At 36.4% G+C, this 21,131-nt stretch overlaps 3 protein-coding genes across 3 annotated transcripts in view; 2 read left to right on the top strand and 1 right to left on the bottom strand.

The window, feature by feature from the left end:
• LOC134812553 (uncharacterized) overlaps window positions 1-21,131 on the top strand; it is a 52,928-nt gene that overhangs the window by 14,210 nt on the left and 17,587 nt on the right. The gene's annotated exons all lie outside the window — the stretch shown is intronic.
• The window catches only part of LOC134813606 (uncharacterized), a 40,110-nt gene that overhangs the window by 18,239 nt on the left and 740 nt on the right, over window positions 1-21,131 (top strand). The gene's annotated exons all lie outside the window — the stretch shown is intronic.
• Window positions 9,556-13,217, bottom strand: LOC134812751 (PCI domain-containing protein 2-like). The gene has a single exon (XM_063820316.1). It carries the CDS (start codon window positions 13,206-13,208, stop codon window positions 12,012-12,014), a length of 1,197 nt encoding a protein of 398 aa, XP_063676386.1. The 5' UTR covers window positions 13,209-13,217; the 3' UTR covers window positions 9,556-12,011.

The raw sequence follows: 21,131 nt of genomic DNA, 5'->3' as shown, positions 1-21,131 counted from the left end.
TAAGGTGTCGTTTTGGTATGTGTGACATACATTACATTGTGACTTACATTACACTGTGACTTACATTACTACTTTATACACTTAATTACAGGCACATTTAACCCACTAGCAATCATGCAGTAATTGATCTATCGTCCTTGAAGGTAGTAGAGATAGGTCTGAGAATTCGATTGTGGCTAGATTCGATTATTTGTCGGGAAAAAAACTTTTGTGGCAATATTGTGACTTACATTACATACTTTTGAAGGTAGATTTTTTTCTATGAAGTAATACTTGTCACAAGTTTATCACTTGATCAATACTTATACACTAAAAGTACAAACCAAATTGCGGTAAATTTAAATCGATAGTATTATTCCTACTTGTCGAAGTAAGACTTGAGAAAAAGGTAAATAATTGGAGCAAAATTTACAGCAGACTTCAGCTGCACTTTTCATGAACTAAAATTTGCATTTAACGGTAAACCCTTATCGAGTCTGGCATTTGAGACCTTTTTAAACAACAAACAATCATTTTTTGATGCTTTCTATTGATTTAAAATTTTCACCAAAGTGGAAGTTTTAGAAAAAAATGCCCATATACAGGCTTTGCATTAAAAGGTAAAGGACGATACACCCAGCTATCCGTTTTCTCTTTGTGTACTCCGATTAATAAATGAACTTCTGTAGGTGAATCAGAGAAATCGTGGTAATGGCGGTTTTCGTCATCTTCTCCAGTACACGTCTCGAAGAAGAATTCAGCAGAATAAGCACCGTGTTGAGTTGATTTCATGATCGGTGAATTACGCACGGCAATTGCACACAACGAATCTTTGGTACAGTTGCTAATCTTCTCTTCAGACGTCAACACTAATTTGACTTTATTGGTCATAAGTACATCAAAAACAAAAGTCTCCCCTGTTGAGAGGAAAACATTCCCTTCAATACTTGATAGTTGATCGGAAACAAGTACTCTTTTGACGAAGGTGTCGATTCCAAGATTTTCTGCACAGAACATAGCCGTAAGGTACTGTCTTGACAACTTTCCCCAACATCTGTCTAGCTGAATATTAATAATTTCTTCGATAATTTCATCACAACTGATACCTTCTGCTTCAGAAATATTCGCATCCTTGGAATTCGCCGGCAAATGCCTCCACATAATTAATGCATCAAACAATTGATGAATATTATCTACATAATCTGAAGACCTTAAATAGTCAAGACAGGAATTGATGTCCAATTGAAGATACTTCTCAAGTTCAATGTCTACCAAGACAGGATACTTGTTTCTAGAAATTTCACTCTTTTCAAAAACCCTTTTTGAGAACAGAATAGATATAACAGCATTGAAGTCTTCACTAAAACGATCCATAAATATTTCATTCAGCAAATTAGTGGCCCTATGCCACCTTCTCTTCGAGAAGCATTCGTTAAAATCGATATTTTTGAACAGATACCTCGAAAGATCTGTAAAAGAACTAGCTCCAGTGGCTTGCAAGTGTGACATAAGTATGTGAACAAGAATAACAACATCAGATCCTGCTAGCTTTATAACTAACTTCAATTGGTTGATTGACATACTATTTAAATCACTAGAGTATCGCTTTAGGAACATGCTCTTTCTATTTCTCATCGTGTTCAGCTTAACTTCAACTAAAGAAGTAAAGTTGTCCTTCTTCTGACTGTCTTCAACAAACCTAGCCTCCTCTACCACAAACAAAACATCCTCATAACACCTCCCAGTCAACATATCAACATGCTCCGTAAAGTACTCCAAACATCTCTCTGTAAACCAGCTCACATTGAAAACATGTCCCATCTTATTCAGGTCTCTAAAGTTACTCTTATCACACTTCTCCAGTTCTCCACTGTACATAGATTCAACAAAACACCCCACAGCAGGGGCTCCAAAGTCCTGCACGTCCAGAGAAGTAATGTCCAGTCTAGAGATCAGATCATCTATAACACTGCTGTTTAGAGACAGTATCATGGAGTTAGCTCGCTTTATCTCTCCTTCATTACACAACAGTTCCAGGTTACTGTGTGAGCGAGACTTCAGGTGGTGCTTCCCAAAATTTGCTGGTACCACCACTTCTGGAGCCATTTTACAGAATATTACCCACCTAAAAAGAAGTCGGTTAATACTATGAACTGAAATTTGAAGTTTGATTAGATTAAGAGTAAAGAGTCTGTTTAGTACATAATACAATTGAATTATTTGTATAGCATGAGATTGGATACTGGTCATTAAGATACAGTTCAGACAGATTCAGCAGAACGAGCATAATCAGTTACAGTGAATAAATGGAACAAAAAGGGCTTCAACATAGAACACCTATAATTAATTCAAACCTCCGATCTCTTGATCCAATAACTCACATGATACAAAGTTGACCACAATTCAAAATTTATAATGAAATCGAAATATGTTTGCTTATTAAAATATCCTATAATAATCTTCGATATGAAAATTAAAGTGATTATAGATACACACCCATGCAAAGTGGGGAAAATTGATCTAAAACCTATCACCTAGATCCTGTAAAAATTGCTGTAAACGATCTCTCTCTCTCTCTCTCTGTTCTGGTCAACGGTTTCTGGCCTCTTACTAAAAGATGGAGGCCTTCTCACCGTGCCCACAGAATGCAACTCCTGCTAGCTGCACGCCAGGACTCCCAAAGTATATACGAAATCATAAAATAATAAATATCAATGCAACAGACCCCTGGAGTCTTGAAGCTGTCACTACCTGTCTCAGAGCAAACCCACTTCCGTTGTAGTACTTCTGCGGGCAGACAAGGGACTTCCGAGCAAGGTCAAAGCCTGGGAGATATGTCTCTATGCAGAGATGGGCCTAGGTTGAGTTCCTAGTATGGGATTTAGCGAAAGTTCCTGGCGAAGAATCCTAGGAGGTTACCCAAAAGGGTTTTCCCTATCCAGTCTTGTCGACTGTTCCACAAATTTGAAGATATGATTGTAGTTTACTGTTTTTAAGGTAGAGTTTACCAATTATCCTCATTCTGAACGTCATGATCTGGATGCACTTGCAGAGGAGGTGCTGGGATGTTTCTGCTTCTCCTGAAAAGTGTTCACAATCTTGCATCTCGAAGTTGACGTTGTTTGCCACGTTCTGAAAATAAACTAGTGGGCTGTGACCTATCCTGAAAGCGACCATGTAAGCCATCTGATGTGAGTTCCAGAAAAATTAAAGTTCCTGTATTTATATTTGTGGAGGAACATCTCAAGTGGAATGTTCCTTTGTCACTGAGTGTGGCCTAATTGGGAGGAAGGGTTCTGGTCCTATGGGGATGTTGTTGGATTGATCGTCCCTTGCGAATTCGTCCGCTAGTTCTTTACCGTATACTCCTTCATGTCCTGGAGTTCTACTCGATGAGAATACCTAGTGAGTTGAGTTGGTCTGAGATGTTCAGAACAAACCTGGAGTTAAAACTGGTGCTGTTAAGCGCTTTAAATGCAGCCTGGGAATCTGAGATCCTAAGTTATCATTAGTCCAGATACTTGCCATGTATAACGCAAATAGCGGGTACAATTTCCTCAATGAACCTGAAGAAGGAATATCTGTCCTGAAATGATACCATGTATCGTCGAGCTTAAAAATAAATCAAAAGTTTTGAGTAAATCGTTAAACGTTGTATGTCCTATTTGCATCCCCTAAGCATTGCAATGATGTTTATTCCTGGTCCGGTTAGCTTTGCGTCACAGTACTAAAGAAGTCCACTATGCTTTAGTGAGCTATGCTGTCCACCAGGGTACTGTAGATCTAAGGGTTCCCCGTGTAATGGCGCAGGCTGTGAAAAAGCATCTCTGCAGGATGTCCGAGATGAACTGTTTTCGAGTGTTTGAGAACTTCCGCTGTAGAACTGAATAGAACCAGTTGCAGTAGGGGTGTCAGTCAAACACTGCTGGCTACTAGATGATTGTAGAGCGTCCAGTCACACTTCAATAAAGAGTGTGGCAAAGCTAACCCGGTCCCCTGAAAAGTGGTTACTGGAGGAAGAAGTGCCAGGAATTCTCGCTATCAGTGTGTCCTTGTAGTCAGAGTTGACATCCCTAACACTGTCTTATCACGAGCCTGTGTCTAGCGTGTGTCAGCCCTAACGCATTAGCTGTCTTAACTGAAAAGACCTGAAAAGTGGTTACTGGAGGGAGAAGTGCCAAGACTACTCATTATCAGTGTGTCCTTGTAGTCAGGATGAGCGAATTGGGATCCCTAGCTCTGTGGTGGGTGACTTCGATGGGACCTGAAAGCTGAAAGAGAATTTCCTGGTGATTTAATAGCTCTTAGAGCTATGTATCTGTGTCTAACGTATCGTCGTTTGTGTGTGTACTATCTTGTAACCTGATATCTGAAAGAGAAATTTCCTGGTGCTTGGTAGCTGTTAGTGTTGACTTCCTGGTTCCTATGGGAACTTTGAGTTGGCAAGTCCCAACCTTTGTACTCAACAAGAGAGCACACCACCCGTTAGTGCCAACCAGGCCACACCACGTGGAGGTTCGGAGAGGATTTCGTGACCCTGTAAACGATACTTTTATGTTTTTCTCGTGTCCATATACAAGTCTAAATTGATCAGATGAGGAATTACCGTCTTTCTGAAATGAATTGAATCCCCAAGTCCAAAATCTATCAGACCTAATCTGACAAGGGAGGCAATTGAAGGGAATTGGTATATGTATGTTATGACCTCCCGAATGTAATGTTAGCAATAGACTGATGATCTGTGCTGCCTCTGAAGGATAATGGAAATGAACAGTTTCACATCCCATCTGTAAATCGTGTGCAATAGTAAGGGAGAATGGTTTTGTATCATTAGTCCTACTACTTTGCAACATTATCGCGCATTTTGTTTCCTTGGAGCAAAAAGATATTTTATCGTCCGACACAAGTATTATTTTCAGATCTTCTGTAAATATCCTGTCAATAGTGTACTCATCTTTACTGCTAAACAAAATACCATTATCACCACATATTAGTTCATCGGAGTCAATAAATGATGTAAGCAGCATGTCAGTACCTGAATTGCTGTCCGTTGTTATATCTTCAAGGTACTTTGATGATATTCGATTCCAACATCGATCAACTTTGATATCAACGATATCTTTGACATGATCTTCAGTAAAAATCATTCTCGGAAAGGTGGTAGTCTTTTCATGCTTCGCAATAAAGAGCCAAAGATAAATTGCATCAAAAAATTGATAAAGGTTACAAACTTTATCTGACTGTGATAGGAATTCAATTAAGGAATCCCAGTCAAGACATAAGAAATCCTTTATCGATAAATCTACCATAATTGGATATTGATGAACAACTGCAGCCCTTCGCTCTGTAATCGATTTTTTTGCAAATCTGGTGATTGATTCCAAAGCAGTTTTAAAACTAAAGTTGTCACCGGAATTATCAGTAAGTATTTCAAAGAGCTTATTGGTAATATCAAAGTATCTGTTGTTTGAAAAGCACTTCTCAAAATCAATATTTTTGAAGAGGTACCCAGACGTCTCCGTTAACATAGTTGCACCAACTTTCTGGTGATGAGTTACAAGAATTGACACAAGAATTCCAACATCTGTTCCAGCTATTTTGATGACCATCTTGAGTTGATTTATAGACAAGTTGTCCAAGTCATTAGCATACTGCTTCAAGAACATACTCTTCCTATTTCTCATTGTGTTCAGCTTATCTTCAACTAAAGAAGTAAAGTTGTTCTTCTTCTGACTCTCTCAACAAACCTAGCCTCCTCTACCACAAACAAAACATCCTCATAACACCTCCCAGTCAACATATCAACATGCTCCGTAAAGTACTCCAAACATCTCTCTGTAAACCAGCTCACATTGAAAACATGTCCCATCTTATTCAGGTCTCTAAAGTTACTCTTATCACACTTCTCCAGTTCTCCACTGTACATAGATTCAACAAAACACCCCACAGCAGGGGCTCCAAAGTCCTGCACGTCCAGAGAAGTAATGTCCAGTCTAGAGATCAGATCATCTATAACAGGGCTGTTTAGAGACAGTATCATTGAATTAGCTCGCTTTATCTCTCCTTCATCACACAACAGTTCCAGGTTACTGTGTGAGCGAGACTTCAGGTGGTGCTTCCCAAAATTTGCTGGTACCACCACTTCTGGAGCCATTTTCTTAAAATAAAGTTCATCAATATTATGACTGCAATTTGTATAGAATATTCATTAGAACAACAGACTAAACTTGATATATCATCAAATTCCATCATTTTGATCGTTTTTTAATTGAATACTGGAAATGAAGATCTTGTTCAACCATGTTCAGCATTTTAATGATCACGCAAAATAGAGTAAAACACATTCAATTAACATCTCAAATGCAACATTTAATGTATTAAGTCAATTTGTAAATTTAACTGGCATTTTTCAACACATGTACCATATTATATTGCAAGATTATGTATAGAATATTATATAACATATATAATTATATACTCATCACGCTGAAATTTATATACTTAAATGAATATTTAACTCTGGTTAAATTACACTGTCAGAAAATTCGCAGTTTAAGAAATTGTGTTTTATCGAGCACCCTCCAAGACACTGTACTACCCACATGAACTGTACACTTGAGTATTAAAAGTAAACTTTAGTCAAGCTTTCAATCTTGACAATACAACAACTCAGCACAGAAACTATACAGAACTATAATAAAGTGAAGTTAAACCGAAAACAATACACACAAATTTAAAACTCATAAAGTTCCGATTCCTAAGAGAAGTAACTGATAGCCATGGGGGTAGGGGACTGCAAGTAACTCATAACCACACTTGATATGGACAACATGAAACTGCTAAATATCTGCTTTGTGTCCTCTGAGCTTCGGGAGTTGGAAAATCCAATAAATGCACAGTACACCTGAAACGGATTTAGTTATTAATATTAAATACATTATATTATGTTGTAAACAATTTGCAACTTCTGGTAGTCTTGATAATTAGAGAAACTTTGAGAAACTTTCAAAGATATTTTAAAGAACGACAAAAACTTAGTTTCGTCTTAATTAACTCTTAATTGAATCATCAAACGGCAAATTCGAGTATGATAATTCGAGTAACTTACAGCAGCCCAAGCAGCCCACTTAAAGCGCATCATAAGACCACACATACTGAACAGCATTGCCAGTAGGTTCATGTACTCTGCCATTGGATCCTCACCCTCCTTAGGGACATACGGCTTGTATCTAACAATCCTGTCTCGTCTCCTGAGATCGTTACAAGAAGGAGCTGGAACCATGATACCTGATTATTACCACTCGTTAATTGTTACTCATAAACCAACATTGTTAATTTCACAGATTTTAGAGCACGTGAGTATTAGCTGCTAGTTAGTGGAGTAAATGAAATTTGCATTATATTATAATATGCAAAGTTATAACTTTATCGTGAGTTCCATGTCAGTACTAACACATTTCTTGAAACAATAAAAATCCAGACATTTTTAAAGATTTTTGCAAGTTTTGTATAATATTATATATCTTATTATTCAAATTGTAACAAAATATGTAGTTAAATAGATAATGCTAGTGTTACATGAGCTGTGATATCTCATAAATATCTATCATTTAACTCTACAATTGATATTTAACTTTACAATTGATATCATAATATAACAATATGATCATGTCACAATAATAAATTAGCTGTACAAAAATATAAAATAAAATATATTGGAAACACTATTCATATACTATTTAAGTGTACAAAAATGAATAATAGAATTATAAAAACATTCTTGTAAAAGTTTAAAGCACTATGAAGCTGTCATCAAGTCCACAATTCCAATAAAGTGTCGTCAGTAGCTTAAGTCAGGATAAACCGGGTATAAATTCCATTACAAAATTCCAAACAAAACCAGACAATTCTTATCATGCTCCAAAAATAGTCGTCTGCTTCCGACAAGGAAATAAATAAACATGTCAGAATCGGGGTCTGCTCTGGTTGATCCATAATATTTACTCCAAATATTCATAAGAACTAAAATAATATTATACTAAAAAATAAGTTAATGACGATAAAAAACAATTAATTGGTAGAATATGGAAATTTAGAAACCACGATGCAAAGGGTAATGGATGGTTGGCACTTGTTATGTACCTTACTCGGGATTATTATAACCGGGATAAAGTGGTGGGTTTTGGAAGATTCCGCCATATTTTTCCCGGTCAAAAATTTTACCAGTCATAAAAAAACCCGCCGACTCAGATTATGGGGTTCCAAGGGGGTGGTGATCATCATATTTTACCTGAAGTCTCATATGTGCTAGAGAAGACTTTTGAAGCAGTGGATAGAGGGCTGTAACTTTATTGGCGGTTGCTACCATAATTTCGTTATAAAAATCACAATTTGGTTATAGAAATCAGATTTCAGGGTGGACCGTGATTCTCACTTCTCTTGCCCATGAATCAGTGAATCGTAGAGAAGAGAGGGGACATTAGCGATAATGAGAATGAGAATACGCTTTAATGAAGATTTGACTTATTATTGCTATAGATTTATTTTCCTTTAAATAGACGTGTCTTTTTTTCTATTTCTGAGTAATATCAGTAACTGTAAATTGAAATAACTTTTTAACAAGTAACAAAAACAGAAATTTCGGTTGAAAATTTGTTGATCTCTGAAAAAAACTTGAAAGGTCGGCCACCGGTAAATACATGACCGGGATAATTTGGCGGGTTTTGGGAAAGTCCGCCATATTTTTCCCGGTCATTAATTTTCCCAGTCATAAATTAACCCGCTATAATATTCCCGAGTAAGGTAGCCATATTAAACTGTCTCAAAGAAATAAATAATATATGTATAATAAACTGTAATAGGTATAAACTGTGACTGCAAAATGGCAAAATTACAAACCGCTGAGGCCTCAGCTGGTAAAAGTATTATATACGCTAACATGTTATTTAACATGTACTTGGAGATAAGCTTAGGTGCAACTTATAAAAGTCTCAAAAGTATGACAAAATTCTCCAGTAGCATATTTGTTTATCAAATTGCATGTTGATGGTGAGGTCGCCCAATATTAAGGTATTAAATTAAAACAGAACCTGAATCGAAACATAATGTTTACTTCTAGCTAGTTATCTACTTATTCATAAGGTCAATCCATTTCAGTTCATTATAATCAGAATAATCTCCAATATCAGATAATTTCTCCCTGAATGATGCATGAATGGCATCAAGGTCATTTTTGTAATCGCTTTTCAAATTGTTCATAACAGTCTCTAAACCTTTCAGATCAAAAGACCTTTCTTCTCCCGACTTACAGGAAATAACATCACACTCACCTTCAAAACCGTCATCTACTTCTTGCAAAGAGGTATTAACACTTTTATTTACAGACGGAGTCCGTCTTTCATAGTCCATCAATCTGTCCTTGTAAAAGTTAACTTCCCTGAGAGTGTTGGTGTGTTTACTGTCCAGTTCGTTTTGTAAAATATTCACAAGCTCGGACAGCTCCCAGAAGGTTTTCTCTCTTTTCTTTAGCTCAGATTCAGCAGCCTTTAATTCATCCAGCTCTTCATTTTTACCATTTATTACTTTGTTTAATGAGTTTACTTTTTCGTTCAAGTTTTTCACAGTTATTGCTATATTGTGATCACTTTCTCTTGCCTGTTCACTTTGGTTGAATCTTGAGGCAAATTTCGTACTGAGCTGATCAATTTGGCACTGTTTTTGAACAATAGTAGAGGCCTGCTTGGCAAGCTTCGTCTCAGCATGACACAGTTTTCTTTCTTTATTGGCAACAGCTTTTTTCAGAACAGAAATTTGCTTTCTTAGGTTATGTGAATTAGATGTAGAATTCACTTCAGGTTCAGTCATGGTCCCACAATTAACCAATATTGACGAACATAAGGAGACATTTGATGTCGACTTATCAGAGAATTCAGCCATATTGATCAGATTGTCCACCTTCTCCTCCATCTCTCTTTTGTACTCATGATGCAAAGCTTCTTTAGATAACAGTTCATCCTTGAGGGCAGCTATCTCTGAGGAACCTCTTCTCTTTAATGATTCCATGGCTTTGGCAAGTTCCTGATATTCAATCTCTTTGTTATTCATTACTTTTGAATCCATCGTTTTCTCCTCAATCATATCCATAACTTTTCTATTTATAAACGAATTTTCTTTCGTCAATTCCTCAATCTGAAGGTTTTTATCAGCTAATTCTATTTCAAAAGCAGCCAATTTTTGATGGCAATCCTCCAACTCTTGATTAGTGCAGCTGTATTCCATCTCAACATCTTTACATTGACTGCTGAGCACAGCTAGGCTAGAATTACATTTTTCTAGCTCCTCGACAAGATTCATATTCTCTGCTGATACTTTGGTCAGGCAATCCTTGATAGAATCATGCTTCGAAATCCAAGAACTCAGGTCTCTATTTACAACAATTTTCTCATTTTCAGCAAGATTGAGTGTGTGTTTGTAATTATCCACCTCAGTTATGAGATCATTGAACTTTGATTCTATTTCTATATAACATGTTTTGTAATGCTGAATTTGAGCATCTTTTTCTCTTACCAGTTCAAACTTAAGATCGTTTTCAGCTTTTAATTCATCGTTAATCTTTTGAAATGCGTTCAGTTTTTGATCCAAGTCATCAATAACTTTGCTAGCTTTCTTAAGGTTTTCTCTTTCTTTCTTGATAATCAAAGAAGATTCAGCATTTGAAGTATTGGATGATTCGTACTGTTTCCGTATCTGCTTTATTTTTGAAGCTTGTGATTCACATAAGCAAGAAAGCCTGCTTATTTCATCTTGACAGTGCTTTATTTCATTTTCCCTAGAATCAAGATCTTTCTTCAAAGAGGTAACATGAACATTGAGCTGCAACACTTCACCTTGCTGGTTTACAACATTGAAGTCTCTTTCAGCTTCCTGTCTGACTCCAAGCTGGTTCAATTCACGACTGTGCTGAATTGATTCCTCATAAAATGAATTAACTTTTTCTTCAAGAACACTGACCTTCTCACTCAAAACCTCATTCTCCCGAGACAAGAACATGTTTTTAATATTTTTCCGAGATTCGTCTGTAAGCTTTCTATTCACAGCTTTCATTTCATCATCTGCTATAGCTAAAGATTGGAGTAACTTCTCATTTTCTTCCTTTGTATTTTCAACAACTAACTTGAACTTCTCATATTCTTTCAATTGCTTCTCAGTCTTAGTCTCGAACTCAGAGGAAAGCTCATGAATCTTTTCTTTACTCTGAGAAAGTTCCTTCATAAGATGGGATTCAGTTTCTCTCCACATAAAAAACTTCTGCTTCCAATGAGTGTTAATATCAGCAATGCCATCATCAGCTAACTGGATCACATTCCTTAACTCATCTCGTTCTAATCTGAGAGAACTATTTTCAAGCGACATCCGACTCATGGTAGCATTTTGTGCATTCTGATCATTCATCAAGTTTTCAGTTATCTTTTGAAGATGTTTTATCTCTTTTCCAGCCTGCTCAAGATCATCTTGAAGCTGTAAGATCTTTAGGTCTTTAGACATATTATTTCTGCTATGAAATGTCTGTTGAAATCTACATCCTGAAAATAATTGAAATAATGTTTAGATCTACTAGAAAAATCATTGGAGAGTTACCAACATTTTTAGGAAAAGTTTTGACGTTTTTCGAAAACAAATTATCATATTATCTTGAGGATAATTTACAGTAAATTACATATAAATGGCATGTGCCACATGTATAAATGACACATCTATAAGTTTATCATAGTTCAGCCAAAGAGACTTGCGGTAATCTGAGATAAAATGCTTAAAATATTAAAATCTTGTGACAAAACTTGATAATTTCAAATACCAGGAACATTTTCTTATTAAATGATGCATTAAGTGCTGATAAATATCATTGAAATATCATTAATTAATCAAGACTTAATCACTTATGCAGGAATAAAGCTCAGCAAAGTTCTTATTTCTATAATAAAATGATGACAAAATGTAAAATGCACAACTTCATAAAATAGCTTTGTCACTGCCTATAAAAATGTATTAAGCTTAGGAAATGCATTAACTTTGCTCACTACAATTTTCTTGTGCTGCTCTGATATGTAACCCTTAATGTAACCATCATTGATCATATTAGCAAGGATGCACTCAGTTTCATCTGAATCAACATCTTCAAGTCCAAGCCAATTCAATGCTGTTTTGAATCTTGCCACATCAATTTGAAAAGAACCAGTGATGAGGTAAATCTTTTTAAAGAGATTCCTGAGAGTTATGACTTTGAGTTTTTCTAGAATGAGGTATATTCCAGCTCTTGTAAAGAAAGCAGCATTCTTTTCGATAGCTTCATTAAGAAGTTTGATATTACCTGTTTTAACAGCTTCAACAACGTCTTCAAACTCACACAGGTTGTATTTCTTCAATATTGATACCTTAGGCATGAAGCCAAGAGTCATCTTTACCGGGATTAGGCATATAAGAATCTTTCTCTTATTACTGGTGCAACTTTTCAAACAGTTCTCAAAGGAAAATGAAAGACATTTGTCAGCACCCTTGAATTCATTCTCGAACATATGCTTCATACCAACAAAGTAATTGTATGTTACCCTGTCAGCGATAGAAAACAGGTCTTTGATGTCTTTGTTTGCAGCGTTGGTCTCAATTGCAATAATCAATGGTTTACACAAGTGAAGCTTATTTGTTTTGAAGTAGCATTTGAATAACAGATTGATGATAGGCATCAGTCCCCATCGCTTTGTATACTCAATACTTGTTCTAGAATCACTAGCACAAACTCTGAAAACTGTCATGAGCATATCAGCACATGCATCAATTTTTGATCCTACCATTTCACCATTTGCGACAGCAACAATATCAGCTTTTACAGCCAAAGAAAACATATCCTTTATCATGATGTTCATCATTGGCAGGCCCCAGTTGTCTTCCTTCTGAGTTTTAAACATTCTGGCAAAAATCTGAATAACATTGCACTGATGATTAAATGCTGTGGCAAAATCATTTGCAATTACTGCATCGGAACATTGGAAATGTTCTAACATCATCTGATCGAATGGTGGATCCAGATTTATATTGTTAAGGTTCCAATTTCTCAACGAAAATGGATGATTTAAAGACATCAAATCAGCAAATTCTTTTCCATCATCGTTTTCTAATGCAGCTTTTGCAGTTGAGAGCAGCTGTTTAAGAGGATTAGGCCCTCCAAAATTCATAATCTTCTACCTGAACCAAAGTCAAAGTAAATAAATATGGTCAAATAATTGTAAAAACTTGATATCATGGCCGAGCATAAACAAAGTGTTCAGAGCCACTTAACAAAGTAAACAGTTACAGTGACATACTACAGTAAAACCTTGACTTACTGCAGAGTTTAGGGAAGGAAAATAAGTCAGGGTTTTGCGTTAAATGAGGGTATGTGTTTAATTGTGAAAGAAAGAAAGAAAGACACATTTTTTTTGCTTGATGCTTGAGAGGATAATATTCTGCAGTTTTTGAGAAAACCAAATACTAGAAGGGCTGCAACTTCAGAAAGGTTGCAAAACAAGCAAAAGAGTATTTTGAGAACCAATGAAATCGTGACTGACTGTCTGCAAAGATGACAGACAGTTCCTGGAGACAAACTTAACTGAGGTAAAGCGAAACCTTTCTTCAAAATGCCTTTCCCTAAACATTAGCATTTTAATCAATTCATTTTCGTGTAAGAAATTTGATTCATCAGAGCTTACATTTGACATTGCAATTGTAATTGGTGGCGATGGAGCACCATGATGTATTTCATCGCAGAACAACACGAAACATACATATAAAGTATTTATACTTAATGAGCAAATGTGTTGGTGAGACACTATACTACTAGGCATATCACTAAGGAGAACAATCAACAACGACAATGAAACAAACAACAATGCAAATTATAACCAGCAAAGTTGTTTATAATTTCGCAATGTGAAATTTTGAGATTTTCTGTTATAAACTGAATATACTCAATGAAAATCTGACATTTTTTCGAAGCAGCGTGACCAGTGACCCTTTTTTAAAAATAACTTTCGGCAAAGATTTAACAAATTTCTCGTGCCGGGCTTTCAGTCCATATAATGTTATTATAATATTATTAATAAACAATGGAAAATAAAACTAATCACTATAACAACTACAAAACAAAATTTAGCAACGAGGTGACCCTTTACATTACAAATTACTGGACTGCGCCGCGCATCCAATAATAAAATCAGTAAGATGCACTTGACATACGTTGCATGCCACTTTTCGCGCGCGAAGCGTATCCATAATATTTCTGATATTTTTACTGGGCCGCGCTCAGCCTGTCATTCCGCCAAATCTTTATTCTTTATGTTAATGAACATAATAGCCTGGGGTCCTCAGGTAATGATATTTGGATACGAAACATGTATCAAAGATGCACAATGCACCTTAACTGGGCCTCGCCAAGCTGTGACGAGCGTGCTAAATCACTCAACAGTCGATCTTCGAGATTATTCTAAAAGGGCCCCCGACAGTTGAAACCAGCTTGAATCGATGTATTTTCGGCTGCTGATTCCGAATCACCCCCCATGACATAGGGTTAAAATGCTCCCCTGCCGAGATATTTGCAAAAAACTGTCTTGATCACGTGATATGACCGTATAAGGAAGTTGGTCGAATTTCTCGTTAGGGTTAGGGTTTCAGCATATGCTTTTGTTAGGGATTGGGTTAGGGTTAAGGTTGGCATCAGATTAGAGGGCTATGATTTCGAATAGTCATTCAGGGCCACCAAGAGAACGTGTTTAAAAAGTCACGTGACAGTCGAGTGTAGATTAATTGACGATGTCAATTCATGGCAGCTCGGCGCGGCACAGTAGCGCATCTCGCCGATCTAGCCAGGAGAAGTGAGAAGCTGTGAGAAGCCTTATTGAGTGCGCGGCGCGGCACAGTAACGCATCGCGCTACAAAGTGTAGAGTGATTAATCATCATCCAAGCTGTGAAGGATTGACATTGTAAATTAAACGCCTTACATTTGAAATATCAACATCGTCAAGGATCCTTGACCAAAATATCGATATTTTTATAATTTAATTGACGATGTCAGTTCTTCGCAGCTCGGCGAGGCCCAGTAGCGCATTTTTCCGATTTAACGATTGCTTGCGAGAAGCATAGCATAATTGGGTGCGCGGCGCGGTCCAGTAACACATCGCGCTACAAGTTTATAATCTACCAAAATTAGTTACGCCTGCCGAATTTAACTATTAAATTAATTCGTCGGATCGCGATTTCTAGGAACAAATATTTTGCAATTATAATTTCTCCTCAATGATATTTAAGCTAAGCAAAGCAAAGTTCGGCGCGCGCTTTGATATAATGCAATATTAGGGGGTGCACGATAAAATGTAAAATAAATTTGCTCAGATTTTAAAATTTTTTGTACCTGTCACCAAGATGTAACCCAACTCAAAAAAATGCGCGCGACAATCAACTCCAGAAAATGCGCTGGGGGGTCTACTGCCTCGTAACACAGTGCTGAAACGTATATTTACATATATAAGTAACATAAAAGCCGCGCAATTATGGAGTTGGGGAATTGAGCCGCGGATTTTCTGGAGTTAATCACGACCTGGTGAGGGTTAGCCCCTCAGATCGACATTATGCCTGCTGGTCTCACCAGTAGGCATTATATATTTAATTTTCAGCACCTGTCGGCTGATTTATACTCAGTAACTTTGCATTAGTGTTTCATATTCTTTTTTGTTTGAAAATGAAAAGGCTTTTATCACAGTTAAACTGAATAATTTAAAAATATCAGTTGGAGATAATGTCACTGGTATCATGTCGGAAGTTTGCTGCTTATCATCAATGACTATCACTGCACGGTGCTGTGTTACATCTGATTCTTTTACACGCTGGACGACAAGACTTGTAAACATGACATCGTTCTCTGGATTTGCCACACTATAGTAAAGAGTACGGTAGCCATATGATGGAACGTTCGTCCAGTTTCCTTCAATCATGTGTTTCCAGATCATAACCTCGATAGTCAAATTGTTTGTGGCAGTCAGGAATGTGGTTAACATGTCTTGATTTCTTTCCACAGCCCAAACTGGAGATTAAGTGAAGCCGGCTTACTAAATTGAAACCACCAACTTTCTATAGTTACTTACTTCCGGCTTCTTCTCTTCTTTTTTCCTGCACAAAATATCGGTTCAGATAGTTAATTTAACCAGTTAATAAAGTTGTTGAAATATTGAGCATAAAAACGAGAAATTGGCCGTAGTTAAACCACGCACGATCTATTTTCATCTTCAGACACAGTAAACCAATATTCCATCATCTTTTGATGCACAATACACATGGTTGCATCTCTGGAAGGATACTGATCATAAAACTGCTGTCAAATGGAACCGAAGAAGTTTTGAGGAAATCATTAACATCAAAGAAGAACGATGTTTGGAACAAAGCCACTGTAACAATATCTGAAAGCTTTTAAAGCGAAGATGATTCTGTGGGTACTTCTAAGCTTCTACAAGTATTCCTTAATTGTGATAAATTATCAAGCAATGCAAATGAGAACCACTGGTATCTGTCAATGACGAGGAACTGTCCTTCGGAAATGTCCTGACTGAAGATTTAAAGGTAGCACTTGTTTCTGACGAAAAGATATCTTCTTGCAAAAAAGAAACAAATGAGCCATTATGAATGCAAACCACACCCATAAATTCTCAAGAAGATGTTCACATCATTTTCGCTCAAAGTAGTGCAAGAAAGAGAGTTAAATAAGATAATGTAGAAATTCGATTATCATGACGTGATAAAGCACACCAGAGTGTTAGTTTTATATTACGTATAACGTCAGGAAATAACCAGACATCAGTTTACCCTGTTCCATTTAATATTAATCCATCTTGGTCTGGATTTTGGCACTGGGGTTTCGTTTCCTTTAATAGATACGGTATTTGTGATAGTGGTCCTTCCTGCCGTTATGCTTATTGTCACGACAAGAATGCCAAAATATTATTTAAGGCTGTTGTCAGTGATAAATAAAGAGACCAGTTGTAGTTTGTGCCGAACTCAAATTATTTTCAGTTTCGACGGATTTCTTATGTTTCTTTAACTTCACTCTACAGTCTACAGTGGGTCGAAACTCACAGCTAAAAATACGAATTGTCCCATACAGGGTTATTGTCAGCTCCAAATTATGATTTGGACATTTGTTGACTAGGAATGACTATCTCCTTTATATATTGGGTCGTCTTAAATATGAGTAACCAAATTGGTCTGGCACTTAAGCGGCCAGCCCCAAACATTTATCATCGCATTTATTTCGCCCGTGGTAAATGGTCACAAGGCTCTTAAGATCCCCTGTTTAAATATGTTTCGTAGGTTTTTGAAAAGATCTATCAAAAATGTACTTTATTTTTTTCCAAATTGGGACTTTTTAATCAATTAATTAGAGAATAAAACACAAATGTCATTTCTTTATGGCAATTTTTTTATGATCGGTCTTAGATGAAGTTCCCACATTGATGGGGCGTTTATCTTTTTCATGTTAAATTTCAGGTCAAAGAGAATTATTACGTAGAATGATAGTTTAATAAGCAAAGATCAAATTTTATATTTTTTTGAATTGGCGACCATTAGATCTCAGGTTTTATTTTATAAGTTGTTCATATGTTTTGAAATACATAAGAAGCACTGAGCACTTAAAACCTTTCAGAAACGAGTTGTATTACTCAAGTTTGAATATCATCCTTTACCAACTTTTTACAAATAATTGTTTTCCTGTTCCATTATTCGTTGTAACTGCATTGTGATCGATCTGCTGAACCTGTCTGAACTGTATTGTTATTCCTGTAGCCAAGCCCAACACTATCAAAATAATTTCATTGATATACTAAACAGGTAAACAGACTCTTGATATAATCAAACTTCAAAATAATATTTTAGTTCATAGTATTGATCAACTTCTTTTTAGGTTGTTAAAATTCTCCAAAATGGCTCCAGAAGTGGTGGTAACCAGCAAATTGTGGGAAGCACCTCCGAAGTCTCGCTCACACAGTACAACCTGGAACTGGTTTGTGGTATTGAAGGAGAGATAATGCCCGAAGACTACGCCATGATACAGTCTCTAACAGCCTGTGATAGATGATTGATCTCTAGACTTGACATGACTTCTCTGGACGTGCAGGACCTTTGGAAGCCGGGTGTCTGTGGGGTTTTGTGTTGAATCTAAGTACAGTGGAGAACTGGAGAATGTGAATAAGATACTTTAGAGACCGTGAATAAGAGGGGAAATGTTTTCAATGTGCGCTGGTTTACAGAGAGATGTTTGGAGTACTTGACGAGCATGTTGAGATGTTGACTGGGAGGGTTCTGAGGATTGTTTTTGTTTGGGTGGTAGAGGAGGCTAGGTTTGTAAGACAGCAAAGAAGGACAACTTACTTCGTTAGTTGAAGATAAGCTGAACACAATGAGAATAAAAAAGATATTTTTTCTTGAAGCTTATACTAAAGATCTGTACAGTATTTCTATGGGTCAACTTAAGATGGTTATCAAAATGGCTGGATCTGATGTTGGAATTCTCGTATCGATTCTTGTAACTCATCACCAGAAAATTGGTGTAGCCATGTTATCAGAAACCTCTAGGTACCTCTTCAAAAATATCGATTTTGAGATGAGCTTCTCAAACAACAGATACTGCGATATCACTAACAGGCTCTTGGAAATACTCACTGAGAATTGCAGCGATAACCTAAATTTTATAACTGCTTTGGAATCAATTGCCAAATTTACAAAAAGATCAAATACAGAGCGAAGGGCTCCAATTGTTTACCATTATCCAATTTTGGTAGATTTACCGATAAAGGATTTCTTATGTCTTGAATGGGATTCCTTAATTGAAGTCCGTACACAGTCAGATAAAGTTTGCACCTTTATCAATTCTTTGAATGCTATTTATCTTGGCTCTTTGGGGACTACCACCTTTCGAGAATTGAGATTACGGAAGATATGTTCAAAGATATCGTTGATATCACGCTGGATCGGTGTTGGGATAGAATCTCTTCGAAGTACCTTCAAGATATATTAACTTGCAACAAAATAGGTACTCGACATACTGCTGAAATCATTTATTGACTCTGATGAACTATCATGTGATGATGGTATTTTGTTTAGCAGTGAACAGGAGTTCACCATTGACAGGATATTTACAGAAGACCTGAAAATAACACTTGTGTCGGACGATAAAATCTCTGCTTGCACTGAAGAAACAAAATGTGGGATAATACTACAAAGCACTAAAGTAAATGGTGATGATGACACCAATCCATTCTCTCTAACTGTTATGATAGCACATGATGTGGAAGAAGCTGAAGGGTGCGACAATGTGCACTACCACAATCCTTCTTCAAATCAGACCGTTAGTTTATTGATGAGAGTTAGTTCTGAGAATGTCACAAGAACTTTCCCTATTCCCTTCAATTGTCTACCCGTAAGTTTAAATATTTCTGATGGATTTTGGAATTGGGGATTTCTCTCTTTGGAACAGCACAATATTCTCTCTAAGGGCAGTTCTTGTAAACGTGGGTATGGTCACAATAAAAATGCAAGAGTTGTGTTTATGACAGTAATTACCGATCTTTTAAGATGAATCAAACGTTTTTTACTTATGCACTGTTTTACTAACATAATAACATGGATTTGATTTGTATTATGGATGCAAATACAATTTAAATCATTTAAGAATTACCACAAACAGATCATTGATGGTACTAAATTATTGTACGAATATTGTCTTTCTCCAATTTTAGGAAAAAGATGTTGAAATTAATGTAATGTTGAAATTAATTATGTGTATTTTTCTTTAAAATCTTTTCTTATTTTGATTTTAAAATTCAGTTCACAATATCAAATTGAGGTTCTTTTTAGGCGGGTAATATTCGTTATTCTTCTCCCAATTTGAGTGTTTCTACAATCACATCAATTTTCATTTCAAAGATTATACTTCTTTGACTATAATTAAGTTCCGTAATTCAGGTTAAACTGTATAGTGTATCTTTTATTCCTTGTATTCAATCTCACTCCAGGCTACACAATATTAATTGCTATAATAATAAATTGGCTCTAATTCTAATCAATACTTCAATGCACGATGGCAGTCAAAGGTATTAGTTATAGTTAAGTTCTTTTAGGTGGTTTAAAATACCTCAACATGGCCCAAAGGGTGGTACCACAATTTTGGAAAGCACCACCTGAAGTCTCGCTCACACAGTAACCGGAACGGTGTTTAATGGAGGGAGAGATAAAGCGAGCTAATTCATGATACTGTCTCTATCCAGCTCTGTTATAATGATCTGAATCTCTAGACTTTGACAGTACTTTCATCTGGACCTGCAGGACTTTGGAGCCGGTGCTGGGGGGGTGTTTTGTTTGAATCTATTGGCCAGTGGAGAACAGGAGAAGTGTGATAAGGAGTAACTTTAGAGACCATAATAAGATGGACATGTTTTCAATGTGAGCTGTTTACAGAGAGAATGTTTGGATACTTTACGGAGCATTTTGATATGTTGACTGGGAGGTGCTATGAGGACGGTATTGTTGTGGTAGAGGAGGCTAAGTTTGTTGAAGAGAGTCAAAGAAGGACAACTTTACTTCTTTAGTTTGAAAACATGCGAACACGATGAAACTAGGAAGAGCATGTTTCTGGAAGCAGTATTCCAACGATCTGAGTAACAGTTTCAAATAAGCCAGCTAAAAAGGTTGTTAATCTAGCTGGATCTGATGTTGGTTACTCGTTCATATTCTTGTCGGCTTCCTGAAACATACTGGAGCTACTTCTTTTGTTGAAACCTCACGTTTTCTATTTGAAACATTGAGTTGGGAATCAGGTTTTTGCAAGAGAAGGTTTCATGGCATAACCATGGAATTATATGATATCATTATGGAAAGTTTTAATGATGATTTCAAGTCTGCGGTTACAGTTTTTTTCTCAAAGCGTGTATCAGAAATAAGCAACAAAAAAGAACCGATAAAGTACCCTATTTTAACTACTCTACCTGTACAAGAATTCCTGTGCTATGATATAGACGCTTGCCTTGAGTTTGTCTTTCATCTTCAGAAGAGATAAGCAATATTCATCATATTTTCG

Source organism: Bolinopsis microptera, chromosome 3, assembly GCF_026151205.1.
Source record: "Bolinopsis microptera isolate Bmic1 chromosome 3, MBARI_Bmic_1.0, whole genome shotgun sequence".
Classification (NCBI taxonomy): Eukaryota; Metazoa; Ctenophora; class Tentaculata; order Lobata; family Bolinopsidae; genus Bolinopsis; species Bolinopsis microptera.
Note: the sequence above shows the minus strand (reverse complement) of the source record. Positions and strands in the feature narration are given on the sequence as shown.